The sequence below is a fragment of the Dipodomys spectabilis genome, unplaced genomic scaffold (assembly GCF_019054845.1).
Source record: "Dipodomys spectabilis isolate Male_0828 unplaced genomic scaffold, ASM1905484v1 ptg000032l, whole genome shotgun sequence".
In the NCBI taxonomy this organism is placed as follows: domain Eukaryota; kingdom Metazoa; phylum Chordata; class Mammalia; order Rodentia; family Heteromyidae; genus Dipodomys; species Dipodomys spectabilis.
In genome coordinates this window covers 31858910-31871902 of record NW_024870709.1, presented here as the reverse complement: position 1 = coordinate 31871902, position 12993 = coordinate 31858910, and the positions used below count along the sequence as shown (strand labels likewise).

General features: G+C 35.1%; 1 protein-coding gene across 2 annotated transcripts in view; it reads right to left on the bottom strand.

The window, feature by feature from the left end:
• The window catches only part of Nectin3 (nectin cell adhesion molecule 3), an 83004-nt gene that overhangs the window by 60607 nt on the left and 9404 nt on the right, over positions 1 to 12993 (bottom strand). For both annotated transcript variants that reach the window (XM_042676813.1, XM_042676812.1), the window contains exon 2: positions 1003 to 1344. In XM_042676813.1, the coding sequence (XP_042532747.1) occupies positions 1003 to 1344 (342 nt within the window). The remainder of the gene's footprint in view (positions 1 to 1002; positions 1345 to 12993) is intronic.

The following is a 12993-nucleotide window of genomic DNA, read 5'->3' as shown; positions in this document are numbered from 1 at the left end:
GCAAAGTTCTGAACAGATGATACCCATCATCCTAAAAGCCTTTCACAAGGACACCTGGCAATTACTGAGGATGGGTTAGATGCCATGGATGTCACCAAAGTCTACAATAGAAAAGACAGCTTGTCACAACACATAATTTTGGCCCTAAAAATTCAACAAGTGAGGATTGCTTGAATGGACATTCTGTTCTGCCTCCTGATCTGGATTCACTAACCCTCAATTCTAGAACATTTCCTGAAATCATCTTGCATTTGTGCTTACTCCAACCCTACCATCATTCATGAACTAACACAAGGATTTCTACCATGTTCACTAGGACTCATTCCTATATTCTACTCAGAACTCTCACAGGCTTTCTGCAAAGCTATTAGTGAACTCTATTTCCCAGTAGCTGAGCAGTGGTCCTTTTCAAAGAGCATCTAGGCAGTATATATTCATGTTAGCCACAGTTGGTATTACATCTGAATTCTTACTGTATCACTCTGGAAAAGTATTCATCAACGTTTTCAAATTGATTTACATTCCAGATAGTTATCTTAAAGTTTATAAGCTTATCCAATATTTCACCTTAAACTACAGCATTTATGAAAAAGCAGAAAATAATTATGAAATGTTTACACAAATCTACAATAGAGTTATAAATTTGATGTGCCAAATTGAAACATGTTATTGCCACCCCCCAAAAAAAAGAAATGAAAAGGAAAAACTTAAGTCTAACATGAAATAATTTAAGGTTAAAAATTTGAGGGAAATTAGTAAAAATATGTCACAGCATTACTATTATAATTAAAACTCTTGTGAAAAAAGTTAAGAGCAAAATTATGTAACATATAATCAGGCAGACATAGATAAGATTGTTTATTATTGGACTTATAAAACTATAAGATAGAATTCATATTTGAATTATTTAAACCTAAAGAAAACTTTCATTTTAAATGCTTGAAAATACTTCTCCTATGATCCTCATTACCATCACCAAATATATAATTCAAACACACTTACCTAACACAGTTACAGTTGTAGAAGACTGGGCATTTCCAAGTGGGAATGTAACAGCTTTACATATATATTTTCCAGAATCAGAGAATCCTATGTTATGTAGAGTAATTGTTGCATCATTTAGTGAATAGTTTTTAAACAGGACTCTTCCCTGATACTCTCCTTGAACAGAGAATCCATATTGAGGATGATGGACTGCAACAGTCTGTGTATTTTTGCCACGTATCTTCTCCCATGAAATTTGTGTTATGGTTTCATTTACTTCAATTAAACACTTCAATGAAACATTCTTTCCCCATACTGCTGTGACATGTGGCTCCACAATAATCGGTCCAGCTAAGGCACCTATGGGGAAAATACATAGTATAATTGTTAAAATGGAAACGTTATGCTACATATGGTCTCTCTTCTTCCCTTTCCTCCCCATAGGTGTAACACACACACACACACACACACACACACACACACACACACACACACACACACACACACACACACACTTCTTCCCTCCTTTCTCATAACGGAACAAAAAAGAGGATGAATGTCATCTAGGTTGGATGTGAGGTACAAAAAGTTTATGCCAATGTATGTTGCAATGGAAAAACAAAGGAAAAAGCATTTTAGTGAAGATCGAAAGCTGAAGATACAGGTAAGCCATGCCTAGATTCTTGACCCACAGAAATTGAAACAGTACGTAGATGTTAAAAGTTACCAAGTTTTAGGCCCGGTGCCAGTGGCTCACACCTGTAATCCTAGTTACTCAGGAGGTTGAGATCTGAGGATCACAGTTTAAAGGCAGACTGGGCAAGAAAGGCTGGGCAGGAAAGGCATGAGACTCTTAATCTCCAATAAACCACTAGAAAACCGGAAGGGACACTGTGGTTCAAGTGGTAGAGTGCTGGCCTTGAGCTGAAGAGCACAGGACAGCACCCAAGCCCAGAGTTCAAGCCCCCCAACCAACAGCAGCAACAAAAAAGTTATCAAGTTTTAGGATAACTTTATATAGAAAAAGGTAACATCCATGTAATATCTTTCAAACAAATTTTAATACCATAGAAATTTCTTTGGGAATATCCCTATATTAAATCCCTAAAAAAGAATTTTAAAAACAAATGAAGGACAAAGATTAACAAAATCACAGACAGAGGTGGGAGAAAAGATGGGATAAGAGAACAGTTAGGGACTACATATTTACCTCACCCCCACCCACCACACCCAAACCTTGGGTTTAAACCTTAATTTCAGTGCAAGTTTCCTTTTCTCCACACTTGACACTGGTAGCTCATGCCTGTAATTCTAGCTACTCAGGAGGCTGAGGTCTGAGGATCACAGTTTGAGGCCAGACAGGGTAGGAAGGTCCTTGAGACTCTCATATCCAATAACTACCAAAAGAGCCAAAATGGAGTTGTGGTGCAAGCAGTCGAGCACTATCCTGAAGCAAAAAAGCTTAGGAACAACACCCAAGCCCCAGGCCAGGCATGGACAGGTACAGACAGGCACAAACAGGCATGGACAAATGGACAGACACACACATGAACACGCATGCGTGCACACACGCACACACATACACACACATAGAGCTTCACTGCAGAGCTTAAGGGTCCTTGACGCACATAAATGTTTATTGCAAAATAACTAACGTATTTAAAGTAAGCTTATCATTTGTAAGTCTGCAATACAGAGGCTAACAAACAGTAAAGAAATGGATCTTCCATATATCCACTAAGAACTCTAACCCAGTCATGAGAGATTTCTGCTCACTATGGGAGTCAAGGAAAACCATGCTAAAATGTTTCTTTTCTGAGTCTACCTAAATTACAATTAAGTTTTATGTCATTTTATTTAATTAATTGAGCTGAACTTATTGTTCTTTAAGAGACAGACATAGAAATACTAGCATTCCGTGGCTGGGAAGGTGGCTCAGTGGTAGAGCGCATGCCTTGCATGCCAGAGGCCCTGGGTTCGATTCTTCAGCACCACATAAGCAAAAAGAAAAAAGCCAGAAGTGGCGCTGTGGCTCAAGTGGGAGAGCGCTAGCCTTGAGCTGAAGAGCTGAGGGACAGCACCCAGGCCCAGAGTTCAGGCCCCATGACCGGACCCAAAAAAAAAACAAACAAAAATAAAGTAAAAAATAAAAAAAATAAAAATAAAAAACAAACAAAAAAAAGAAATACTAGCATTCCATGAAAATACTCAACCACAAAAAAACAACTTTCTGGAGTCTTCAACTGTATTTTAGTAGTCATTCAGTAAGTATTACAGAAAGCCTAGATGACACAAAGCATTTCAAAGTATGTTTAAGAAAATAATTGTGAAAGAAAAGAAAATGTAATATCTAATATATTATTACTACTATGGATTTTTTTTTGGAGGGGGGGAGAGTTTGAACTCAGGGCCTGGATGCTGTCCCTGAGCTTTTGTCCTCAAGGTTAGCATTCTACCACTTTGAACCATGGCTCCATTTCTGGCTTTTTGGTAGTTAACTGGAGATAAAGTCTATTGGACTTTCCTCCTGCCCAGGTTGGCATCAAACCTTGGTCCTCATATCTCAGCCTCCTAAGCAGCTATTACTAGATTGTAGGCATGAGCCCCAAGCACCCAGCTACTATGGATTATTTTGAAAAAAGATTCAAAGATCTTTAAAGGTATGGATCCTTAGAATTCTCAGAATTTAGGACAGTTTTTTAAGAGAACACAATACAATAACAGCATCCAGCTATCCACAAATTATTTCTGTATAGATCAACACACATTTTGGTAAGTCAAATTCATTATCCATGTTATAAATTGATAAATAGTTGTCATGTTAAGCTCAAAACTTAAGTTTTAAAAGTGCTTCCCAACAAAACGTTCAAATAGAAATAAGCATAAAGAACAACCAAGTAAGTTCAATAACTTGTGAAATTATTTATAAACTAGAAGCTTAAGTAGTATTAGCATATTGAAGACTCTCTAATTTTCTCTCAGGTCACTAGAAAATATAACTCTTGGATTATAGAAGATTTTGTTCCATATTCTAAGCCAATCAGTCCAATGCCAAAAAGAAGCAGTTATTCCTTCATTCATTCACTAGTATCTACAAAGTGCATACTTTATACTAGACTTGTTGAAGGTGCTGGTAATGGTATTGAACAAATGTCTCTGTCTTTATGGGCTTTGCATTCTAACAGTGTTAATAAAATAAAATATTATTTATCAAATAGTAAGAATTCTGGAGGAAAATAAAACCAAGTTAAGAGGTATTGCTTTAGGGTAGATGCAGCAAGTGTTTTGAAATAAGGATGAGTTCCAAAAGGTCTTTTTAAGAGGACACTGGAAAACTACAAAAGTATGGGAGAATAAAGACTTCTGCGTGTCCCTGGAGTGAAAAGAGAGGAGGAACAACCGGAGATGATGCTACAAGGGCAGCAGGCACCACAAACTGAGGACATTTTAAACACTGGCTTCCATTCTGCAGAAGGTGGGAAACCACAGGAGAATTTTTAGCAGAAACATGACATATTCTAAATGATCACTCTGGGTGAGATGGGGAGAATGAAGAAAGAGGTGACATTGAACAAGATGTATTATACTCACTCACTGACATGTTGAATTGAAACTCTTCTGTACAGCTACACAGGATAATAAAAAAATTATAAACTTTTAATAACAACCAAAAAAGATCACTCTCATGTTGGGAAACAACAGCAAGAAAGCAAAGACTAAACCACAGGTATCAGCTAGGATTTATAATGTTAATATGGAACAAAGAAGGTGAAGTTTGAACCAAATTTATCACAATGAAAATCTTAAAACAGAAGTTAGATTATGGACACATTATGCTATATAGTTTGAGGGTACAGCAAACAAGATTTGGTGAAGGAATGTAAGAAACAGAGCAGCCATGGATTTTAGTCTGAAAATGTATAACGGAGTTCCATTTACCAAAGTGAGAACTAGTATGTAGGACTTTTAAGAGTTAGAGGTAGAAAAAAGTTCAAATCTTACACTTAACATGGCTACTTCACAGCCAAATGGGTGTGTGCTGAATAAGCAGTAGGATTATATAAAAGTATGCTGCTTCTGGAGAAAGTGATGGGCTAGTATATAAATTTAGAGTAATCAACACACAGTTATGAGACTGCATGAAATCAAGAGTATTGATAGCAAAGATTTATATGAAGATCAAGCATCTGTGATGCATTAAAACATCTTAAAGGTTCGAAGTAGATAAAATTCAACAGAGATAACAAAAAAGTGACCAGGGAGAAGGAAAGAACCAGGAAAATATCCTGTACACTATCTAAGGTGTACATCATAAGTACAATGCTATCAAAATTCCATCTGATTTTTAACAGAAATTGACAATGTTTCTAAAACTTACATACAAACACCAATCTGTGTGATACTGGTCATGTAGTTATTTTTTTAGATATGTTACTAAAAGCATCATAAATTTTATAGTTTTTTTTTCAAAATCTGCAAGTTAAAGAAGATAAACTACTAAGAGAGTATGTGCAAAACATGTATCTGCATAAAAGACCACAAAAACTTCATAATAAAAAAAAGGAATCTTTTTTTTTAAGTGAGCAAAAGCTGAACAGAAACAAAGAAAATAAGTACACAAAAATATGCTCAACATCTTTAGGGTAACAAATTCAAACCAAAATAAGCCACTACTAAATACTCAACTAAAATTAAAAGACTCACCACACTAAATGTTATAAAAATCACAGGTGAGTTGGAAGCTTTTTGAAATGTTGGTTGGACTATGTAACTGCACTGAAAGTCAGTAAGCAGTTTTGTAAAGTTAAACAAGTATTAGGATTTGGCCACATTACCCTGTTAGCCCATTTGAAAGGAAAGCATTGTCCATATACCAACACAAATAATACAAGTGTTCACAGTAGCTTTTTCCTAATAACCTCAAACTAGAAATATCTCATTAACAAATAAACTATAATATCTGCATACAATGATTTATCACTCAGTAACAAAAAGGAATAGAAAGCTGACTGTCAACAACTTAATTTGACAAGAACCATCTACATACTACCCCTAAGAGATCAAGAATGAGGCAAAGAGGTTTGCTCTCACCTCTCCTTTTCAACATCTTACTCAAAGTCCTCACTAATATATTAAGAAGATCACCATTTGGTGTATATTAATTAGAAGAGGACAAATAATATCTTCTGAGCTAATATATTCACTTATACCAATATTACAGGATACAAACTTAATAGTACTTTCATCACTTTTCAAAATAATATTTATGAATGTATAGAATTTGAAAATAGTATCACTTACATTGATACCTTAAAAATGAAATACCCAGGTATAAAGCCAGTAAAATACACACATACAAGACCTATCTGCAGAAAAATATAAAACTATGATGAGAAATAAAGAACTAAACAAATGTTAATGAATAGGAAGACATAATACTGACAATCAGATGTCAGTTCTTCTTAAATTGGTATATAGATCCCATCAAGATCTCTGTAACTTTTATTACAGATATTAACAAACTGATTCTAAAGTTTATATTGGGGGAAAGGAGAGGAAGGCAAAAGACTCAGAACTGGCACTATCTAACCTCAAGCTACACTATAAAGATACAATAATTAAGACATTGTGCATTGGCAAAACAATGACAGATTAGTAGAGGACCTAAAAGTAGATCCACACAAATACAGTCAATCTTTTATAAAGGGGTGAAGGTAATAAACACAACAGAAAAAAATATATTCACAAATGGTGTTAGAATTAGATACCTGCATGCAAAGATATAAAGTTAGAAATAACCCTACACAAAAATAAACTTAAAATCTATCATTAAGCTTAAATATAACAGTCAACACTAAAAAACTGCTGAGGGGCTGGGAAGGTGGCTCAGTATAGAGTGCTTGCCTTGGATGCATGAGGCCCTGGGTTTAATTCCTCAGCATCACATAAGTAGAAAAAGCCGGAAGAGGCACTGTGGCTTGTGGTAGAGCACTAGCCTTCAGCTGAAGAGCTGAGGGACAGTGCGCAGGCCCAGAGTTCAGGCCCCACGAACAACAAAAAATAAAATAAAACAAAATAAGAATAAAAAACTGATGAGACAAAATCTAAAAAACTACATGACAATGGGGATATGACAATGGCATGATATATAAGAGCAACAACTGATGTTAAAATTAAATGTCATCAAAACTGAAACTTTCTGCTTTATAAAGTATATCCAAAAACTGGGAGAAAAAGTTCACAAAAAAATATATCTGATAACTGTTAACACATAGAAAGACCTCTTATAACTCAATAAACTTGTTTATTTTCTAATATACAAGTAGTGGCTGGGTACTTGCCAAACAAGTGGAAGGCCCTGAATTCAAACCACAGTACTGCCCTCTCCCCACCCTCAAAAAAAACCTAAAGAAAAAGAAAATCATTTTTTTTAATTTATGAAACACCTGAATAGACATCTCACAAAGAATATATAAAGATAAAATAAGCATATGGAAAGATATTCAACACTCTCCATCACTAGAGAACTGCAAATTAAAACCATGTGATACCACTGCACACACCCAGTAGAATCACCAAACTGGGATCACTGAAGCACCAATTGCTAACAAGGTTTGGTACAACAGTAACATTCACGCATAGCTGTGAGAGAGCAAAATGACTCATCTGCTTCTGAAGATAGTTGCAGTTTCTTAAAAAAAATAAAATAAAACATACTATTACCACATAAACTAGCAATTGCATTGGTATTTAACAAGTTAAAAACTTAGGTCCAGACAGAAACATCTATGTAGATGTAAAATAGTAACTTTATTCACAACATCTAAAGCTTGCAATCAACCAATACATCTTTCAGTAGGTGAATGCATAAAACATGGTACAGCTAGACAATAGGTATTATTCAGAACTAAAATTAAATAGCTATCAAAGGACAAGACATGGAGAAAATTCAAATTCATAAAACTAAGTAAAAGAATCCAATTTGAATACATGTTATATATCCTATGACATTTTTTGGGAAAAAAGCAAAACTTTTCGAAGAATTAAAAGATCAATTGTTTTCAGTGGTTAAGCAGAAAGTAGGGATAAATAGGTAGAAGACCAAAAATTTTAGGACAGTGAAATTTATTCTGTTTGATATTCTAATGGTGAATACATGTCATTATACATTTGCTAAAACTCACCAATGTATGCCTCCCGAAGTCAGCCCTAATCTAATCTATGGATTATAATAATGAAGTATCAATTTAGGCTCCTCAATTATAACAAATTTAACACTCTGCTCTAACCCTCAGATAGTAAGGAATGTTGTGGTGCTGGGGGAGGGAAAACAATATGGGAACACTGAATCTTCCATACAAAAAATAAAACTGTTAAAAACACAGACCATTTAGAAGAAAATAAGAAATACCACATAACAAAATACCACATAACAATAAGTTGGTAACATGTCACAATAAAGATTAATTTCAAAAATATGTTGAAAGCAGATAGAAAAACTAGGTATGGTATAATTTCATTTACATCAATCTCTGGAAAATGTAAACTACAGTAACACAAAACAGTGTTTGCTTGGAAGAAGTGGTATTGAAATGTGTTAGCTTTGTGGATCAGAAGGCATCCATAAACTTTGGGATGATGGATAACACTCACCATGGTGAATGTGCTGAAAGTTTTACTGGTACATACTTATGTCAAAACTCAGAAATAGTCTATCTTCCACCCTAATGAAGTTGTGAAGACTTTTACTGTGAAAGAAAGCAAAGAGATTAAACATAGCTCAAAGAAGGCTATGGGACAAGATACGTGTTTTTTTCTTTTTAATGAAAGCTACATAGTACATTTGAATGCTGAACCAGATGACTGAAAGGAAACCTTATGCTATAAAAGATAGGCTAAATACTGAAATGATGTATTGAAGCAGTATATAATACCATACAGAGGGGATAGTCATCCACTGTATATTCATTACAGAAGAGTGACTGAAGCAGTACAGACAGGTAGACAAACGGCAGCAAATGTTCTTATTACTATTTGCTCTCAGAAATAGTACATCAAAATGTCATCTAAGAATGAAAAGGTTCTAGAGTCTTAAAAGGAAACGAGGTGAGCAGCAGTTGTGGGAAAGAGTAAATGGTCTGATGATGTCATGTAGTTTTTATTCATGGTTCAAAATGCATAGAACCAGTAATACATCAAAATTCAGTTTTTCAGAATTTTGAATATTTGTCAGTTGACCACCACTAATCTGACAAAAATTTTAATTACGTGTTTAAGAGTTTCAGATGTAGTTTCACATTAGAGACATTCAACCTACAGTAATCAAAGTACATGTGGATCACTTGAGGATCTCCAAAATATTTCAGTATTCAATGAACTAAACTACTTTCACAGTCATATTGAAATGTTATTTGTCCTTTTAGATCTCATTCTGCCATAAGTATATCATAAATTTTCTAGGAGCTACATAATAATGCAATAGACTGAATATGGAAGAAGCATGAAAAGTCAGCTGTTTTCTAGAAAAAATAGACATTAAAGAGATTTGCGAAGTATAAAATAATGCTACTAGTTTTCTAGGAAACATTACTTCCTATAGAAATAACAGTTAGCATGTAATAGATTTATTAGTGCTTCTGAATGATTAGGCAAACATCTTTAGATTTTTTTTGATGATGATAATGGTGACGTACGGGCGTGTGCGTATGCGTGTGCGTGCGTGTGCATGTGTGTGTGTGTGCGTGCTTGAACTCAGGACCTGGATTCTGTCCCTGAGCTTTTCAGTTCAAAGACAGTGAGTGCTCAACCACTTGAGCCACTGTTGCATTTTTAGCTTTTTGATGGTTAACTGGTGATAAAAATCTCATGAACTGCCCAGGATGCTTCGAGCTTCAATCCTTATATCTTAGCCTCCTGAGTAGCTAGGATTAGAAGTTTTACATCCTTTGATTTTTTTATTATATGTTTTTTATTGTAAAAATATTGTACAGAGGGGTTATAGTTATGTGAGCAAGGTAATGAGTACATTTCCTATCAAGCATTGTTACTTCCTCCTTTAATTTCTTAGCTTTAATTTTTAACCAAGTAAATTCTGAGAGATAAGATCTACTTTAATGAAGGCTCACTCGGTATAGTCTTCAACAATTTTTCAGTGTAAAAAAGATCCTGGGACTAGAGTTTGAGACTTGCTGGCTAAAAAAATGTAGGATTTCAAGGTGGTACTTACAGCCACATGAAGTTACTAATTCTGATTTACAGCAATATCAATCCATGTTCAGCTGCCTGAGTGTAGGCATGAAGTTGACAAAGAACAAGATATAAGCTGTGTTGGGAGTTACACAAGGCAAACACAATTATAAGAGAAATAACCAAGGGAATTGGTGTAGGCAAAAAAGTAGTTTTAATGATAGACTACAGCATGTAAGTAGGTAAAGGAGGAAAGAAAAGGAAGTAGAATGTAAAGATTATAGAAACCAGTATTTTAAAAGAACTATTGGAGCTGAGGTTCTATGTAAAGCAGATACATAATGATGGCTGGGTGATGAGAGTCAATTTTTCTGGAACTCAATCTTCACATGTATAAAATGTCTTATCTTAAAAGTATACTTTCTTAAAACTCAAAAAGCATTTACACACATACATTTCATCCTCACCTCTTATCACTTCACCCTGTGGGATACACAGGTTATTTATTCCATGTGAGAGGTTAAGAATCAAGATTTGTTCTAGGTCATATAAATAACAACAGACATAATAATCCAGAGAATCAAGAAAAGCTTGGCAATTGATAGCATGTTAGGTATTTAGCCTTGAAAGCTAAAATTTTCACAGGCTAAGACTACTCCAAGCTAACCAAAGATCTTGTATGAGAATATAAAAATATAAAGAAAACTGGGAAAGAAAACTGAATCAAAATTAAGGAAAGAATAGCAATAGAACTGAAAAACTAAACTAGAAATGAAGTCTTCTAATTAGTCTTACACAGTTTAGCATTTCTTAGAAAGCACTATTCCAGCGAAGCGCTATATATGACTAATTAACTGAGTTTTCTACTTAGCTACAAAAAAAATTCAATTCAATACAGTATCTACGAACCTTAAAAGTATATGGAAAGGGATTAAAAGCAGCCAACTTCAAAATACAACAAAAACAAGGTCAGTGAACTAATACTTCCCAATTTCAACACTTTATGTCAGTAGGGTAATCCACAGTTACACAGGAAGCTGGGACACAGAGGACCACAGTTCAAAGCCACCCTTAGGCAGAAAAGTATGAGAAACTCATTTCCATGTATCCAGCAAAAGGTCAGATTGGATGTGAGGCTATCATTTAATTCATTATTAGCGGATGTTATATTTCATTTCCCTGCAAAGTTCTAGCCTAAGCCCCAACAACATCCACATTCATTTATTCTCAAAATATATCACTTAAGTCATTAAAGATCAAGGCCTCTCTGTAACTCTCCTCTCTTATATTTCTCTTTTTAGTTTTCTTAAGAAATGTCTCTCAAGAGCCAGGTGCCAGTGACTCAAACCTGTAATCCTACTCAGAAGGCTGAGATCTGATAATCTCAGTTCAAAGCCAGCCGAGGCAGGAACTTATCTCCAATTAAACACCAGAAAACCAGAAGTGGCACTGTGGCTCAAGTGGTAGAGCGCTAGCCTTGAGCTGATGAGCTGAGAGACAACACCCAGGCCCAGAGTTCAAGCCCTAGGACCGGCAAAAAAGTCTTTCTCTACTAAAAGTCTAGCCTCCCTTTGTTTTTAACTGTTTCTATTTACTTCCTGTTCCTGGACTTTTTCATGTTAATGTATTTATTTCACAAAGATACGTAACAGTCTCATAAAAATTCTTCAATTTAATGCTTCACAATTTCCTCAATTGTTAATTCCTTGGGATTTGACTTTTTCTTCTCAACATGTGCATATGTCTACTTTTCAAGTATATTTTCCTCCTTTTACCAGTTGATTTAAAATATCCCAATCTTTTTCTTCTCCTGTTGTTTCTCCTCCCTTTCTGTTCCTTTTCCTCTCAAACAATTCATCTCATCCAATCTAAATACCACAGTCTTGATAGTTACCAATTTCACATCGCTCCCCCTCTCTCTCATTTCCAATTACAGATCAAGATGCTTGAGAGGCATCACAATTAAAATGCCTCCAAAAAACGATTTGGTTGATCAATCACTTCACTATTCCTTTCCTATTCATTCATTCAAGAAATCTGAATTCATTCATATCTAACTTACTCTTTCTCATTCACAGTATCTAAACATGTAATCTACTTCTCAGCTCTATTCCTCCCTTAACCTAGCTGTCATTTGCCCTGAAATTCTCTCCTTATGAACCCCTTTTTGCCTCTGGCTAGTATTCAATGCTTAATTAAATACATGCCATACTTAGCTACAAGAGCTATACAATATTCTCAGATCACAAAGTGGACACAAAAGCTTGCTTCAAGCTGCCTCCACTGGCTCACATCTATCGAATAAGCTACTTAGGAAGATGAGACCTAAAGGATCAAGATTTCAAGTTCACTCAGGCAGAAAAGTCTGTAAGATTTCATTCTAATCAAACAACAAAATGCCAGACTAGAAATGTGGTAGAGCACCAGCCATGAGCAAGAAGTCCAAGTGAGTGTATGAAGCTCTGAGTTCAAGCTCTAATATAAAAAAAAAAAAAAATTAAAAAGCTTGCTTTAAGTTTCAAAGCTTCTCACTGCTGTGGACTTGGTATGTGGTAGTACATACCTATAATCCCAGTACCCTTAAGAGGCCTTTAATAAAGGAGGTCCAGCTCAAATCAAAACTGGGGATAGGCCATGTGCCCACCTACTGAGAAAATAGCATAAACAAATAAAACAAAAACATGACTTCCCTGTGTAAAACTTATGAAACTTATGCTTGAACACTAATTCCTTCTACAGAGTCCTCATCTAGTAGTCATTATATCTTATAATGATCCTTCTTAATTTTCCCTCACATATGGAAACCTAAATTTTCCTTCAAAA